A 16579-nucleotide genomic window follows, 5' to 3' on the forward strand; every position below is an offset into this window, starting at 1 on the left:
AAGATCTGCAAAACCAAATTTTTCTTTATACTGAAATTATTCTATCAGATGGAATGTATAAAACTGTCTAAAAGACATTGCTGGATTTCCCCCTAAATGTGTAAAAAACCATATAGATATGGCACTTAGGGGTGTGGTTTAGTGGTGGACTTGGCAGCACTGGAATTGTTGATCTTAAAGATCTTTTCCAACCCAAATTATTCTATGACTGTTAAGCTGGTAGATGCAGATGTCTTAACTTTTGTGGTACCAAGAAATGCTGCTTAAAACATACTTGGGAACTTAACATCCCACATTTTATAGGCTTCTCAGGTTACAGCAAGACATTCGTAGCAGAAAAAAACTGTCAAGAACAGATTATGGCTGAGGTATCCTTTAGAGGTTCAGTCAAGTACTAAGCAAAGACTTTTTTTTTCTCCTGAAAAAACAAGTTTGAATTCATCCTGCCTATCATAATCAGATATTACAAAACTCTGCTTTTAAGTTTATTAAGTGAGCAATGAATTTAGAGAAACATTGCCACTTCACCTTGATTCCTAAAAAAGAAAGGCAAGAGAGCATAAAGAGAACTGGCCCATGGCACAGGTGTATGTCTGCTGCCCCAAGGGCCACCTTCACTAAGCACTCTTGAGTAAGCAGTGCTGGTGTTTCAAGTGAGTTTTGAAAAAGAGATGGAAGAACAAGTTAAACATTCATTACAAAAAACCAGAAAATTCTTGCAAGCCTGTTTCTAGTGTCTATGCATGCCTAAGTAGTACTAGCTGCTGGTACACTGAAAATTACATTATAAACTTTGGACTATTACAGAGAAAAAATGGAAGCAGTAAATTATGACTGATAACCCTAGGTGATGTGCTTTCCCAGTTTTGATCACAGATTTCCATTTATGCTGGATGGTTCAGAAAAAAATAAGGAAGGTAAAACTTGTAAACAGAAGCTCTATTCAAGGAAACAAGAATAAAACAGCTAGTGCCAAGCTGCTTGGTTGTTGTTTTCTTAGTTTTGAGGTGGTTTTCTTCTAGATTTAGTGTAATTTTGTTGTTTGAAGCCTCGCTGATCCCCATATCTTGCTTTGCTCCGAATTCGGGATTGTCTACAGGTGAAGCAGCACTGAGTCTGTATGGATGGCAGCAAGCACTTTCCAATGCCTTTCAGCCTCTGGCAGAAGTGAACTGACAGCTGGTCTTTGCTGCAGGGCAGCCCTGTGGTGAAGAAGATGACAAGAATTAGCTGTATTTTGCTGACACACTCCCCGTATTTCTAGAATTTTGAACTGCTTTATGCCAGATGGTCATGTCTGTTAAGGGTCTTATTCATGGGGGCTTTCTCTTCCCTTGTATTATGGGAATCATATGTATCAGCTTGACCTCCCACTGAAATTCTAGGATCTTTTAGTGAACACATGACTTTCTGTTTTGGAAAACACAACATTCATGACTGTTCAGTGAGATTTTTACTTTCATGACAGACACAGCTGATCTGTGTTTTCCACTTCAACTTTTCTGCTGATAAGGACTGCCAGAGAAAGCCTGGCAACAATGATTTGAATTTGGTACTGTTGCATTCTTGTAACTGCCCCTAAGATGAGCATTATGGGCTGGCAGAGTGCTGCACAACCAGCCAGGGCAGGCAGGACAGTGCAGACAATGCACAATGCAACTGCATGTTCAGCTTGGCTATGCTTTGATTCCTGCAGCATCAGAACATGGGAGGGACTGCTGCTGTCTGTACCACCGTGGTGATAGGTCTGTGGTAGCTCTGAGGGACTGAGATGGGCCAGATTTAGCCAGATATTGGAAACTGGAGGTCCTCAGCTGTGAGAAGGCAAGGTGTGCAAAAGAAGGAAGATGGTATATTAGCAAGGCTGCTCTCGAGCAAATCCCTCAACACTGCAATGAGGGAAACTCAAAGAAAACTTGTATAAAGGTAATTTAAAACAGATGAAAGCAGACTTTTTCACACTAGGCTGTGAACATTTAGAATGGCTATCCTCGGGATATCCAGCCTCCAGAGCTGGAAGTTAGGGATGGGAAGCAGAAAGAAGCTTCCATAATCCAGGACTGTCGATGGTTAGGGACATGCTTTGCCAAGTCTATGGGCCCAGATGGGACCTACCCCAGAGTAATGAGGAAACTGAGAGAACTTGCCAAACCACTCTCAATCTCCTACCAGCAGTCCTGGCTAACTGGAGAAGTTCCACCTGACTGGAAGTCAGCAAACGTAATTCCCATCTCTGGGAGGGTCAGAAGGATGATCCAGGGGACTACAGGCCTGTACAGCTACCTGAAAGGAGGCTGCAGTGAGGTGGGGGTCAGCCTATCCTGCCACACCCACAGTGAGAGAACAAGAGGAAATGGCCTCAAGCTGAGAGAGGGGAGGCTCAGATTAGCTTTAGAAAACATTTTTTCACTGTTAGGGTGGTCAGGCATTGAACAGGCTGCTCAGGGAGGTGGTGGAGTCACCATTCCTGGAGGTGTTCAAGAGGCATCTGATCTGACACTGGGTGATGTGTTTGAGTGGTTCAGGGGTTACAGCGGCACAGCTGGGTGGATGGTTGGACTGGATAGTCTTGAGCGTCTCTTCCAGCCTTAACAATTCCATGATTTTTTGAACTTGCTGCCACAGGAGAGGGTGGAAGCAGACCACAGCACCAAAAAGAGTTGCCACATATTAATGAAAGTTTAAATAAAAAGGCACGACATGGAGAACTTTTAATAGTCCTAATATACATCAATTGAAAATGCTGGAGGACTATCATGGAAATGAATCTCAAGAAAGCTCCAACCTCCTGCATTCCTGCTAAGCAGCATTTTCTAATGCCATTGTTGGAGACATAAGGGTGGGCTGCATGGACCAGTGCTTACCCAGTAAGGCATTTATTATGTTTTACAGGCCGCTTGAACTTCTATTCACAGAAGTTACTCTTACTAATGTGTTTAGGCAGTATTTATCTGAGTTTTTCTCTCTGAACACAGGAGGGATAGGAAATAAGCATACCAATCCACCCCAGGGCAAAACATGTGCTAAAATTCTGTGAACAGCAGCAGGAGCGATGCATCACTCTCAAGAGCATGTCAGACCCGCACTGCCCTCCAGATTCAAACCATTGTCTCACTGTCAAATTAGACCCTTAGCACTAACAGGGAAGATCATCCTCCAAAAAGCTTTTGAAAGTTTTTCTAGAAGAGCTGGGAGATGTTGCTGTTATTATCTGAGGGTACCTCCTGAATGCAGCAGTACGCACACTGCTCATAAAGATGTTACTCCTTCTGTAAGCTTCCCCCTTCCCCTGATGCCTCTTTTTTTTGGGCTATTAACCATGTACCACAGCTGGGCTCCTGGGCCTTTGAAGGACAGAGGTACAGGACACCCTGACTCAAAAGAACACTTCTCTTCACCTCTTGATTTTGGACAGTCTCACCCTATGGGACACTGACTTTTTTACAAGTGTTTTTTTACAGTGTAGGTAAGAATTTGCTTGCTTGCACTCCCAGTCCAGAATTTACAGCTTCCATGGAGTGATCTATCTTAAGAAATGGCAACTGTTTTTTAATGTGTGTCCTTCCACAGTCCTCACTGCACCCTGAGTTAGCTAAAACAGGCCAACACAATCAGTCCTACTAATTTAGTTGTGCCATCATAAATTAGGAATGCATGCTCGCCATCATGGCAACACAAGGCCAGAAGGGCTGGAAGACACAAGAGTGTGTTTCTGCCAACAGAGCAACTGAGCAGTAGCAGGCCAGGGTGACCTGTAATTACCGAGCCCATGCTACTCAAAAGAAGTTGATAGATGGAGTCAGCTCCCAGTTTTTGCAGAATCTCAGCAGACATGGAGAAAGAAAACTGTCTCATGCATGCGTATTACTCTACCTGTATTTTTTCTGCACTCTTGCAGATTGCACTTCTGGTATTTTGTGGGCTTGGTTTTATCCAGGCACATACTGTCATCTTCAGTTTCATTAGTTTCTGTATTCATGCATTTCACAATTCTTTGCTGAATGCCCCCTCCACAAGAAACAGCACACTGAAAGAATAATTTTAACATACATAGTTTTTTCTTACATGGAAATTTTGCAATATGACAATATTTGAGCTGTGATGTGACAGGAAGCTAAAACTGCCTTGTCATCCAGAAGCAATGACATTACAGTAATCTGTGTACTCTATGCTACATCCAGACACCTCCACGGTGCATTTTGGCCAGATTTGGCAGGATACAGTAGAGGGTAAATGGTATAAATACAGCATCTTGGAATGTGTAAACAGAGGGAGAGCACTGTTTTCTACAGAGGAAAAGGATGACTTGCAATGCCAGTCCTACAACAGAAGAGACTTATAAACCAAATTCATAAAAATTAGGACAGTTTTTGCTTCCTGTGTTTTCTGACTATCTAAGTTAAACATGAATAACCAATTGCAATATTAGGTCAATAAATGACCAAGCTAAGATTTAAAAAAAAAAGCCCAACAAGGTTTTGTTTCTTTCCTGGTTTTTAAACAGAGGTTACCCTTTATTTATGACCACAAAAGAACTGCCAGCTGCTTGTTCTGAGTGCACACAGAAGGCCATAAAACCCAAACACTTTTAAAATATCTTCCTCTACCATTCTGTAAACGTACTTAATTCTTGTGACTTCCCAGAGCGTCTGAGAATGCCAATTAGTTTTTTTTTTTCTCTACAGATAAATAGTGCCAGCAGATAAATGAGATAAAGAACTCAGCAGATAGAGAATGTCAGCTAACAAAGCACAAGAGATGAAGACAGGAGAGGAACCTCTGTAATTTTTCTGCAAATTATCCCCTTTCTAATGTGTATCTCTGTACATGAAGCAAAATAGTACTGGCGTGAGATAGACTGAAAGATCTTAGGTATTCTTGCAACAACTTTATATTGATGTTTAAAATATTTTTATAAAGTAAAATTATTAATGAATACATCAATATAGGATTAATAAATAAGTAAAATAGTTGCTATAACATTTGGTATTCTGTTACTTATTTTACGTGCTTCACTTCCATATTTTAGTCTTACACTGACTCTACAGTACATTATAGTCATGTTCCATCTAATGGCTTTGTGTCAAAACCAACTCATTGAATTTTCTGTGTTAAATGAGACTCCAATGTTTCCTGATCTCTGGCTCCTTCTTTTAGCATTCCTTCAATATTCCATTATGCTGTGAGGAGTACTTGTAATGTATGCAATGTTTATTACGGAAACTGGAGGGAAAGGTTTATTAGATATACTAGTTTCTTTATAGATAAATATGTATAGCGATAGATAAATATGTATAGCAGATAGTGGAAGGCTCCCCAAAGGTACACCTTATATTTGTCAATAAGATTTCCAGGTACTATGTAGGAGGCTGTTGGTCAAAATTCAGAATTTCTCTTTGTATGGGCAAGTACAATATTCCCCAAAGTTGTTTTGAGGATCACCTGATCCCCTCCAATAGCCTCTATCAGTGAAAAATTTCAGACATGCAGTGGAAGAATGTTAATGGTAAAACTCCTTCATTCTCAGACAAGATAAAAGATCCCGGACTTCCAATGACATCTAATACAGCAACAAAAAATAGAAGCTACATTATCTGTGACCTGACGGAATAGGCACAGGCTGGGTATGAAATGTTCAGTAATGTTTTCAGAAGTTCTCCTCTTGCAGCTTCAGCTGTGCATAAGGAACTGTACTTGCCACAGGTGCTGAGGTTCAGAGACAAGTGGATAACATGACCAAATATGGCCAGCTCATGACAAAACATAAACCAGAAATAAAATGAATCCTACCGGGCTCCAGGCCTGGTGTACCCACTGAGTGCAAGGCTGCCTGTTACACGGTGCCATGGGATCTGGTCTCCTGTTCCAGTCACAGTGCCCTTCCCGCGGGCAGGAGACGCGCCGCTGCTGCTGGCCACCGCCACACGTCCTTGAACACTGCCAGGAGAGGGGCACAGCCAGGGTGGGAAAGGATGAGAAACCACACACAGACCACAAAGATGTTTGGACATGTTCATTTAGAACATGTGGGGCCACAGATAACAAGGACTCAGGGTCATAGGCCCATGGGTTTAGGAAGATGTACAGGCTTGCCTGCACATCAAATCCGGAAGCGCAGACATGAAGAAAAGCTCTGCAATTTTCTTTCTGAAGAAAAGCTCTGCACTGAGACACTTATTCTATGTGCTTGGAAGGAGAAGAAGCTGCTTCATGGGGAAAAGCAGCTCCTGGCACTTACTACTGGAAGGACCAAAGGGCTGAGTAGAAGTGGCTACACAGAACAGGCAACACAGAACTGCTCATCAACATCACCAACACCAGTAGCATCTCTAACAAGACATTAGAGTAGAAGTCATGTGTCAGCAGGATTAATCTGTAACACTGACTGAAGACACAACACATTCATAAGATGCGGCATCTCATTTCTTATGAGGTGGCTGGGAACATTAAAATTCAATCCATACAACAACTGAACTCTTTGGCAGTAAAAGTGTCATGCAAAGATAGAGACCCAGGTTATTTTTTAAACATTTTTCTGTCCACATTCTAGAATTCCTTATTCACCAATTTTTTCTCCATTTTTTCACTAAGTCTGCTTGAAATACACAAAGTATTTTACACTCTGATATGAAATAAAGTATCAAGTATAATTTGAATAAAGCATTGTTACTGTCCTACAAGGAATTGCACCCCTATGGACAGAATAATATATCTGATATCTGATAAATGAACCTTTTCAATCTATTTCTATCCAGTGTCTTTAACATGAGGGCAACTTCCAAGGTTGGACTAGTGTTTTTATAAAGTATTTTAAGTGGCAAATAAATGCAATAATTCAGTTATCTTTATTTTTCCTCCCCCTGCTGATTGCTCTAACAGCACACCCTGGTCTCCTCCAGGTGTGATTTGTTAGTGCTCTGTAAAATGTGATCACTTCCCTTAAAATCCCAAAGCATTAGCCCACAGGGCTGCAAACATCATGACACATTCTCCAGAGCTGCTTTCAGTAGGGTTAAATTTTAAAATATAATCAGGCCACATGCTTTAGCTGACATAAATATGTGCCTGGCTGCCTCTGAGTTGGTTGAGTTACAAAGAGTAACAGATCTGAGTTACAAAGAGACCCAAAAGTCAGATTTATTTTATGTCTGGTTTTAGCCTTTTGCTCCATAAAATTTCAGCCCGAAAGTGTAAAGGACATTCTAAATTTGCCCTAATGAGAAGGCAAGATTAAAACAGCAGCAAAAAGGATTCATCTAAATGAACCACATTTACTGATCCAATACGATAGCTACAACAGATTTTCTTCCAGGCCATCTGCTTCTCCCCTTCATACATGGTAATTTAAAGCTCCAGCTGTAAGAATAATTTTGAGAAGCATAATGAACACCTGTGCTAATTTTTGCTGTAGCCATGCACAAGAACTCACCAGCTGCATGTCTTCCTTGGAGCACAATTTTACCTGACAGCACGGGATCCAACAGCTGCTGTAACCTGAAAGCAGATTGCTGACTCACAAAGCTTCTCTTAAGGAACAGTACCTCACTCCAGGGCTCCACATGCCATTGCAAGCAAGGTTCTGTGTTACAACTAGTGTTGAGATGTGGTTTATAGCCAAGTAACTGGCAGTGGAAAGGCCTGAGCAGCCGCTTTTCCCCAACATCAATGCAGTGAACGTCTCGTGTCTTGAAGCCTCCGCTGCAGTTCACAGAGCACTGTACACAAAACAGAGAGGGGCACATCTCCACATGATGAGCCCTGCTGAGGGACTGTACCTTCCCCAGTCACAGAGCAGGACAGCCTGAGCTTTGAGCATCCTGAACAGAAGGAATTTCCAGGCTACTGGAACACCAACCTGTCCCTGAGGCTTAAATGCTGTGGCTTTCCTCAGAGCAGCCCGGAACATGCCATGTAAGTACCTCCCATACTACACTGCTATGGCCATTAATAATATGGATACATATTTAATTGGGAAATCTTGCCAGCTGTTTCTAAAAATGTCATAGTGAAAGAGTCATAATGCAATAAATACAAAAAATGGATTCTGTATGCAGGGATACTGTCAGTTCCTTAGCTGCTTCAAAGAGAGGAAGGGAGTGAGTAGCAGTTCCCATGCTCATCTTCCTTGCACCTCCATGGCACCAGGACACTTCATACCTGAAGAGTAGCCTCAGTTTGAGAAGGTGGGAGGGAGGAGAGAGGCACCCTGAGCCTCACTCACAGCCTGTGAAATCACTGCCCAGCTTAGAGCTCTGCTGAGGAGCTACGTGAACTCTTCCAGTCTCCCTTTTCTAGCCAGAGCTTTTTCCAAACCTCATGCAGCATCACCAGGTCCTGGCTCCAGGCACCAAAATTCAGGACCTTTCCTGCTCTTGATGAAGAACTGAACTTGCTACCCCAGGGATAAGGAAAAATACATGTTTTGTCTCCAAGCAGAATCAAAGCCAATTCCAACTGCACCACTGAAACCTTCTCAGATCACCTTTCACCTTTACCACTATGATGCAATAGCAACTGATGCTGTTTTCCTTTGCATAAATAAGCATCCTTTAGTTGAGCAAGGAACCTGAATGTAATACTTCCCCCAGGAGATGGAGAATGGATGGAAAGGGAATCCTTACTCTTGTCCACAGGACAGGTTTCTGTCTCTCTGGATAGAAATAGAAGTGGGTCTATAAGAAACTGAGTACAACAGTCTCAAGATATATGCAAATTATATCTGGCATTAAACACAAACTCTAAGATTTAGTCTCAAGCACCTTTCTTTTAGGGGAGGGGAAAAATTAAATGAGAGTAGAAAACAGAAAAAGCTCTACTGCACTAGCAGGGAACCCAGAGATCTTGCTGTGACAACATGTCTTCAAAATATTTGAAATGAGTAATAAAAAACAATTGCCACTTGTAAAGCAAGCAAAATTTAACCTTTTTTAATATATGAAACTTTAATTAGGTTTGTATAGTTCACTTGATGGAAAAAATGGAGGGTAATACAAATCTGATAGGAGAAGCCCCTTGCCTCAAACTTGTTTCATAACTGGTCTGACATTTTAAAAAAATTGCTTCCTGTTGTATTTTATCATTAAACCTGATTGCTAGCTATTTTTTGAGACATGGCCATCATTCACTAGTTGTAAGAGCAATGACATTTATGAAGAAAAAGTGACGGTGAAATTGCCCTGCTGCAGCTGGGAGGGCAGGATGTCTATGTATCTCTTAAAATTAATTTCAAAGGTTTAAATGTAGTTATGTAAAGCCTTGGCCTTTCCTGAACTTTCTAAAGAGGCATGTAATTCCTGTACAAATCAATTTTACGTCTAAGAGCTCAATAATAACACAGGCTTTGTAGCTATAACCTTCTATTTGTATCAATCTGCCCTCTAGCCCAGTGGCAACAACATTGCCCACGGAAATGATCTATACTGCCTAAGTTTGAGACACCTATCTTTTTCCTTATTAAATCAACAATATTTAAAACAAAATTTTGTAGTTTGTCTCTTTTCAGTCTTGAAAAATAATCTGTGGTTTGAAACTCAATTTTCAGACTGCATGAAGACAAAATGTAATAAGCTTCAAGAAGTCACCTAAGTCCTTCCAGGTGCTCTTCACACAGCTTAAAATATCAAAATGGGGCTCAAGCACAATTCTTTGGGTTCCACTTAGCACCCTGGACACTCTTCTGTCTCTTGAACAGGCCATGGATACAAAACTAGGACCAAACAGAATCCTGCACAGAACAGACTTAGAAGTTACATGAATGGGGAACAGACCATGTCAAGAGACAGCACATGGTGACAACGGTGAGTAGGATCACGACAATTCCCTTTCCCAAATTCCCACTGCTTCTTAAAATTAGAATATATCCTTGGAGGCAGAGATTAAAAAGATGCCACAAGCAACTGTGTACAGCTTTGCTCTGTCAGCTCCAAGGAACAGGAGCAGCGAGTCCTGCTTCGGCTCTAGGTGCCAGAGTTAATGAGCACAACCCACCACAGGAAGAACAAAATTCACAGCAGATGTGTTTCCAGATATAACTTCGTCAGGAAATTAGCGAATTAGTGCTGAATGGTCAACTGGGAATCATGTATGCATTCACTGAGTAAATAATTGTTTTAAAAATGAAATATTTAGAGTTTCATACCCACTGAAATCTGCAAGCATACTGTTCATACACAGCCCTGAATGAAGTTACCTTGCTCCAATTTCCTGTTTTCCAGCTAGCACATGGGCGGAGATAACACCTCCTTGCAGGATCAGGCTTTTTCATGTCCTGACAGTGAGATGTGTTCCTGCTGCTGCACTCCACATGTCTCCAGAAAGCCCCCATTCCACAGGTCGTAGAGCACTGCACAAGGGCAAGAGGAAAGCCCAGGGGCAAACTCAACATTAGTACATCATTCTGGAAACAATCCTGGAACCTAAATATAAATATCTAGAGCCGTTTTAGATGACATATGTTATCAGAGATACCCAAAAAAATATTTGAAATTCACCAAAATTTTACTTAATATTCTGAAGGAGGGCTTTTTTTGGTTTCTTAGGACAATATCAGTCCTGATTTATACTATGCACTTCTTTTCTTTGGCAAACTCCTGCTTACCGAGACATTCTAAATCTGTACCAGCTGTTCCACTGTTTTCTTCTGTTATCTTTAGGGATCCAAAGTAAAATGCAATTGCATCCAATTTTCAGCATGTTCCCTCTCTACCCCTAATACTGCTGATGAGAGAGTCAGCTAATTGAATTCTTGGTGCTGAAAATCTTAAATAAATATTAGGAATCTTAGGAAAACTGTACAGGAAAATGTTTCTCTAAACCATTATTTCAGAAAGTGGCTGAGTGTTTTCAACATCTGGGAGGATTTTTGTGTCTCGGGAAAGAGAATATTGACTATTCCAGTCCATATCCCAAGAGTGCACACTCCTCACAAAAAATCCCAAACGCTGTCATTGTATTCTGAAGCGGGAGGGGTTGAAAAGTGGTTGGAGACACCCATTTACCTTCTTCTGCCTTAGAAAGGGTGGGTCAGTGAGCTATACATGTAGTGCCAAATTCAACACACACTAAGCAGCCTGTAGCTGGCATGAGAAACAGCATAAATAATCTTGGATTAAGTCAGCAAAATGATGAAGAAAGCAAATGCTGTTGTGTGGTTTGAACTCCCTGTGTGGCAGTGGGAAAGTTAAATATAGAACACTGAATAAGTGTCCTTGGAAAAATAAGGAAACTTTAGCTGAAGCTAAGGCAGGGAAAAAAAATCAACACTGGAGATGTTTGATCTCCTGGTGATTCCTGGGATGTGTGTCCAAGTGGCCGCAAAGGTCCTGTTAAAGGAAACTGCATACCACTGCTCTGTTCTGCCTAGTGACACACCTACCCAAGGCAATTTTTCTGACTGAGAGGACAGACTGCCCCTGCCTTGCTTTCTGATGGCCTGATGCCTTCCCCAGCTTTGCCACACCAGCCTGACAACACCAAGACTTCACTGAAGGGATGTTGAAGTCTTTGACTAAAGCCCTTTCTGAGCACACATGAGAAGAGCAAAGGTGGCTCCACAGATGATGTTGGGCAGATCACATTGAGGAAGACTCATGGTCTTGTGTGAGGAAGGTGAAACAGCAGGATTCTTTCAAACCCTGTTGTGTGCAGGCACAAGGTCAAGAGAGAAAGGCATGATACTTCAAATGCTTTCAGAATAAAGCCTGAGCTTTCCTGGCTGTTGTTTGATGCTAAATATGTTTCTCAAGACATACTGTTTTTTCCTTTGTCATTTGGGAACCAAAATTTCCCCTTGGAACAGCAGATGTCAGTCACAGAGGGAGAAAGTACAGGTGACTTTACATGACCAACAGAAGAATGAGATGACCAGTGTTAGAATAAGATGATCTGCCGGTAATAGAGTATCTTTGCTACCCAGAAAGCTCTTAGAAAGGGGAAAGTGACAGCCCAGAATGGCCCAGGAAAGTAGTAGGAAAGAAGTAAAATTAACAGACAAGCACTGGTGGAAATGGGCACTGTTCTGCCCTACTCAAATTAGTGCTCTCCCTTGAGGGGACAAGTGCCAGCCCTCTTATGGGACATGTCACACCTTTCCACCTCAGTGACTATCACTGCTCTTGGCACCATTTATTTACTAGTATGGACATCTCCTACAGAGCAAAGCAATGTCAAAATATTGACAGCTACTAAAAGAGAAAGAGCATAGCAAGGTATTTGTCAGGCTAGGTGCAGTGGTCTTGAAATACCAATGCCTTGGAGAGATGTCATCTAGAAACAGATTCAAAGTTTCACTAAGGATGGGCAAACAGAAAGAGCAAAAATAAAGTCAGAAAACTTTAGACTGAAAATTAATTAAAAGTAATGAACAAAAAGAAAAGGTTCTGTAAATGTCAGACTCAAGGTGTGTATGTGAAATAACTTTTATTTAATGTGAAAGAGAATAGCTGACTTTATTAACAGAACCATGGAATGGCTGAAATTGGAAAGGAGCTTTGCTCAGGTAGGGCCACCTAGAGGCAATTTCCCAGAACCATGTCCAGATGGTTTCAGAATATCTCCAAAGACGGATTCTCCATAAATTCACTTTTTCATCACTTCTTCAAATTTGAAAAACTGAAGTTCAATGTGCCACAATTCCCATAACATTTGTTTTAACAAAAAACAGCAGCTTGAATGAGAGTAGCAAAAGACTACTAAATTATTAAAGAATAACAAAGTTAGATGCATTAAGTATCTTCAAATTGATTTTATCAGTTCTGTGAAAGCAAATGTATTAACCTTATCTCTACATTCATTCAAGTGTTTATTCAATAATCTTTGAACTGTTGAGAATCAATTCTTATAATAGATTGGAAATGTCCCAGAGGATTAGATAAGAGTATCTTCCAATTTATCTCTAGGAAAATAAAAAGTCCTATCTGTGGTCTAATGGAATGCTTCACCCAAGCACACTTCACAAGAAGATAAAAACCAAATTATTAAACGATCAAGATCAAACTGGCAAATACTAATGAAGATGATAAAGCAAAAGAAAAGCCCACATGGACCCATCCAGAAGAAATAATTCAAGTGAGTCTAATAACCTTTTCTGATAGGGGAACATGGCTTAATGAAATAAGGAGCTGGCTGCTGTAATGCATTTTTACATGATCCTGCAAAGAGTTCTTTTAGCAAAGATAAATACAGTTTAGGTGAAATAATTACAAGGTTAGTGTTCAACTAACTGAAAAACTGTAATAAAGTGGTTCTTAGTGGTTCAATGTCAAAATGAACAGACTTTCCAAATATAGTTCTACAGGGCTCCAAAGCCAGGCTCCCTTCAGCATTTTCATTAACTAAATGAAATGAGGAAAGACAACATGCATTTAAGGCATTTGAAAATGATGACAAGCTGGGAGAGTAGGCTGGAATGTTGAAATCTGAATTCAGTGATACCTCGCCACAATAAAAACTGTAAGAAAGCAGTAGCCTGAAATAAAAAAAAATAGATACAAAATACTACATTTAGGGAAAACTTTTTATGCATACATGCAGACACATACACACACACACACACACATATATATATTTACTCACACCCACACACCCACACACACACATATATATATTTATTCACACACACACACACACAGAGCTCCCAAATGTAATTGAGAACTTCTGCTGATCTAGAAATACTGTAGTAGGGATCCAGCATTTACAGTGGACCACAAATTGAATATATCAAAGCAAGATGGTTACAAAACAAGACAAATCTCATTTCTGCATTCACTAAGAGGGTAATACATAAAATGTTAATAATTAGTTGATTTTATATGCCATGTGTCCACCAGGACCACAATGTACATCACTGATAAAAAATATGTGGTGAAACCGAAGCAAGATCAGAAAAGAAAAAGTCCCTAGATATTTAAAAAACACAAGGAAAATCTTGAAAGAATTTAGACATCAGACCCCAAAAGAGTTATTAAGACAATTTTCCTCCATAGTCTGCATATAAAAGAAGAGAATGCATATAAAAGAAGAGAATCCTCATTTTCAGTATGGAAGATGTTTGCTATCTATAAGGAAAATATTTCAAGGTGGATGATGAATGAGTGGGACAGCAGCATCTCTGCATGACAGGCCTTTGCTGAGGCTGTGGGGGCTTGGGGCCACAACCATTCCCTTGATCTTCTCTTGTAGGGTCTTGCACTCAAGCAGATCTAAAAGCAGGTCTTCTCTTACAGGGATATGGGTGGGAGGGAATGCTTCACCTGTCCCACTAGAACATGGGAAGCTAAGGCCATTCTCACCTGGCCACAGGAAGGCACAAGATGAAAGCTAAAACTGCCATCAGGAGTGCATGTCCTGAACAAGTGCTGATGCTCTGAGGACAGATCAGCGGTCTCACCCACTGTCTGCATCCAACTGCATCTTGGGGGTCTAGATATGTCTCCACTGAATTTAGTAACCTCATGCTGTCCTTTCTGGCCCTGAATTTCTGCATTTCTATGACTGTAAATCATTCCCAGCAGACCCAAGAGCAAACAGGTACACAGAAACAGACCTTGGATAGCATTCTCCATCAGCACTGAGACAGAGAGGCAGATCAGCACTAGGAGGTTTCCAGATCTGACCCTCTTTAGCTTGGTAAAAAAGGCCATCAAAAAATGAGATGATTAGTTCAGACACCAACATCTCTCACTTTAGGTATCAAAAATATAAAATCCTTTAGCATAAAAGGAACTCTGTTTACATAAAAACAAAACTTTATAGTGGGAAGGGTATTAAATAAAAGTTGGTAAATTATGGCCAGGCCCTGTGATGACTATATTCATTCTCTGTAAGCAACCTAATCTTGGATATCCCAAGTTACCACCTTTTTTTGTGGTATTTTACATATATGATACTGATTTCAGAAAATTGTGACAAATGAAGAAACTCCATTTCCTCAGCAGAGTTTCAGACACCTGTACACTCTCCACTTCTTACGAGCAAAAAATAACTTACCTCACTCCAGTTGCCTACTATCCAGTAGGCATCACTGGGCAAACTGTTGGATGTTATTATGTGGCTGTGGTCTGTGACATTCATTAAAACACCCTCAGATGCTGCACTTTGGTTGTTCAGAGCATGCTTGGGAGCTGAGGATTGTGTGCTATTAGTTACGGTGTCAGGCAGCTTTATTTCTTCTCTGTTGTCAGTCTGATCTCTGGGTGCATGACCAAGCTCTGTGGGCATTTCTGTAACCAGTGCTTGTGGGGTTGTTACCTCCACAACAGGAACATCAACTTGAAGACTGACATAGTTTGCTGCTGTTGGAAATGGCAGCCCTTGTGCAGCGCTGCTAACTGAGTGGAGCACAGAAAGGTCTTGGTGAGGAGATGCTGGTGGGGTCTCAGAAGTCACACTCTCATTCTGAGTGACAGGAAAGGCAGTGTCCAAGGTTGTGCTTCTGGTCCTGATTTCAGGCTTGAGTTCTGTGCTGTAAAAGAGATCAACTGCTTTCTTGCTGACTCCAAGTGGCCCATCAGTGTTGTCAGATTCCTCAGTTAAGTAATCATAGCTGGAAGTTATTTCTGGATTACTGGTAAAAGAGGAAACAGGAGTGTCCTCACTTCTTTGCATCTCACTCTCTGCAGTAGAAACTGGCTCACTTTTAGAGGTGTTTTCAGCATGCCTTATAATTTCAGTACTTAAGCTGTTATGAAAAGGCCATGAAGTACTATTTTGATATGAGCTATTTTCAGTAGAAACAACTGGGTAATTGTAAACATCACCCGATTCAGCAAAATTACTTTGTAATGTCCTGTTGGGTGCTCCCTCTTTTCCTGAGACATTGACCAAACCAGAGGATGTAGGCAAAAAGGGAGTTACACTTTCATGCTTGGGTATTTTTGTTGTTGTATGGAACTTGGGGTTTGGTCTGGGTATTCTGCGAGGAAGACTCCGTTCAGGATCAGCAGTTGTTTTTCTGATTATGATCTTGCCTCTTCTGGGTGCCTGTGGGGGAATCAGAAATCTTCCAGCAGAAGGGCATTGCTGAAGACCACACAGGGCCTTAGAGTTTGGTCTCTTGGAAATATCACACGGCTCATCATTATTTTTGGCACAAGTGACATTACGAGTCCTTATTCCACCACCACAAGTGACTGTGCACTGCAAATGAAACAGAATTAATGTATCTCCCCTGCACAGAAGTATCAGATGGCATTTGTTTATAATAAAGAAGCATAATGACAAATAATAGATTACAAAGCTTTTCCTGGAGAACAAGCCTTTCATTCTAGTGATGTTCTGCTACCATGGAGTTCTTTCCAAATTTTTCAACAGTTAATGTCACCTTGGGGAAATAGTAGTGAAAAAAGACTACAAGATAAAGACAAAATATTAAATTAATATGATGGAATTTGATTTCTTCATTGACTTACAAAGTCATTTAGTCAATACCTTTTTCACCAGATTTATAAAAATAGAGACTAAAAACCTGGAACTGAACCCACACCTGACTGGCTCAGTGCTGCTCAGAGGGCCACAAACCTGCTGTGGTGATCCATGCAGCTCACAGACCCTTGCTGACTTTATGAAATGGATGTTTTATTCA

At 40.9% G+C, this 16579-nt stretch overlaps 1 protein-coding gene across 1 annotated transcript in view; it reads right to left on the reverse strand.

The window, feature by feature from the left end:
* Positions 1-996: 996 nt before the first annotated feature.
* Positions 997-16579, reverse strand: part of ADAMTS12 (ADAM metallopeptidase with thrombospondin type 1 motif 12) — a 141536-nt gene continuing 125953 nt past the window's right edge. The window contains exons 19-24 of the mRNA XM_066569259.1: positions 14986-16134; positions 10190-10342; positions 7542-7715; positions 5791-5937; positions 3874-4027; positions 997-1202 (exon numbers count right to left, since the gene is read on the reverse strand). Coding sequence (XP_066425356.1) covers positions 997-1202; positions 3874-4027; positions 5791-5937; positions 7542-7715; positions 10190-10342; positions 14986-16134 — 1983 coding nt within the window. The remainder of the gene's footprint in view (positions 1203-3873; positions 4028-5790; positions 5938-7541; positions 7716-10189; positions 10343-14985; positions 16135-16579) is intronic.

The sequence above is a fragment of the Molothrus aeneus genome, chromosome Z (genome assembly GCF_037042795.1).
Source record: "Molothrus aeneus isolate 106 chromosome Z, BPBGC_Maene_1.0, whole genome shotgun sequence".
Taxonomy (NCBI): domain Eukaryota; kingdom Metazoa; phylum Chordata; class Aves; order Passeriformes; family Icteridae; genus Molothrus; species Molothrus aeneus.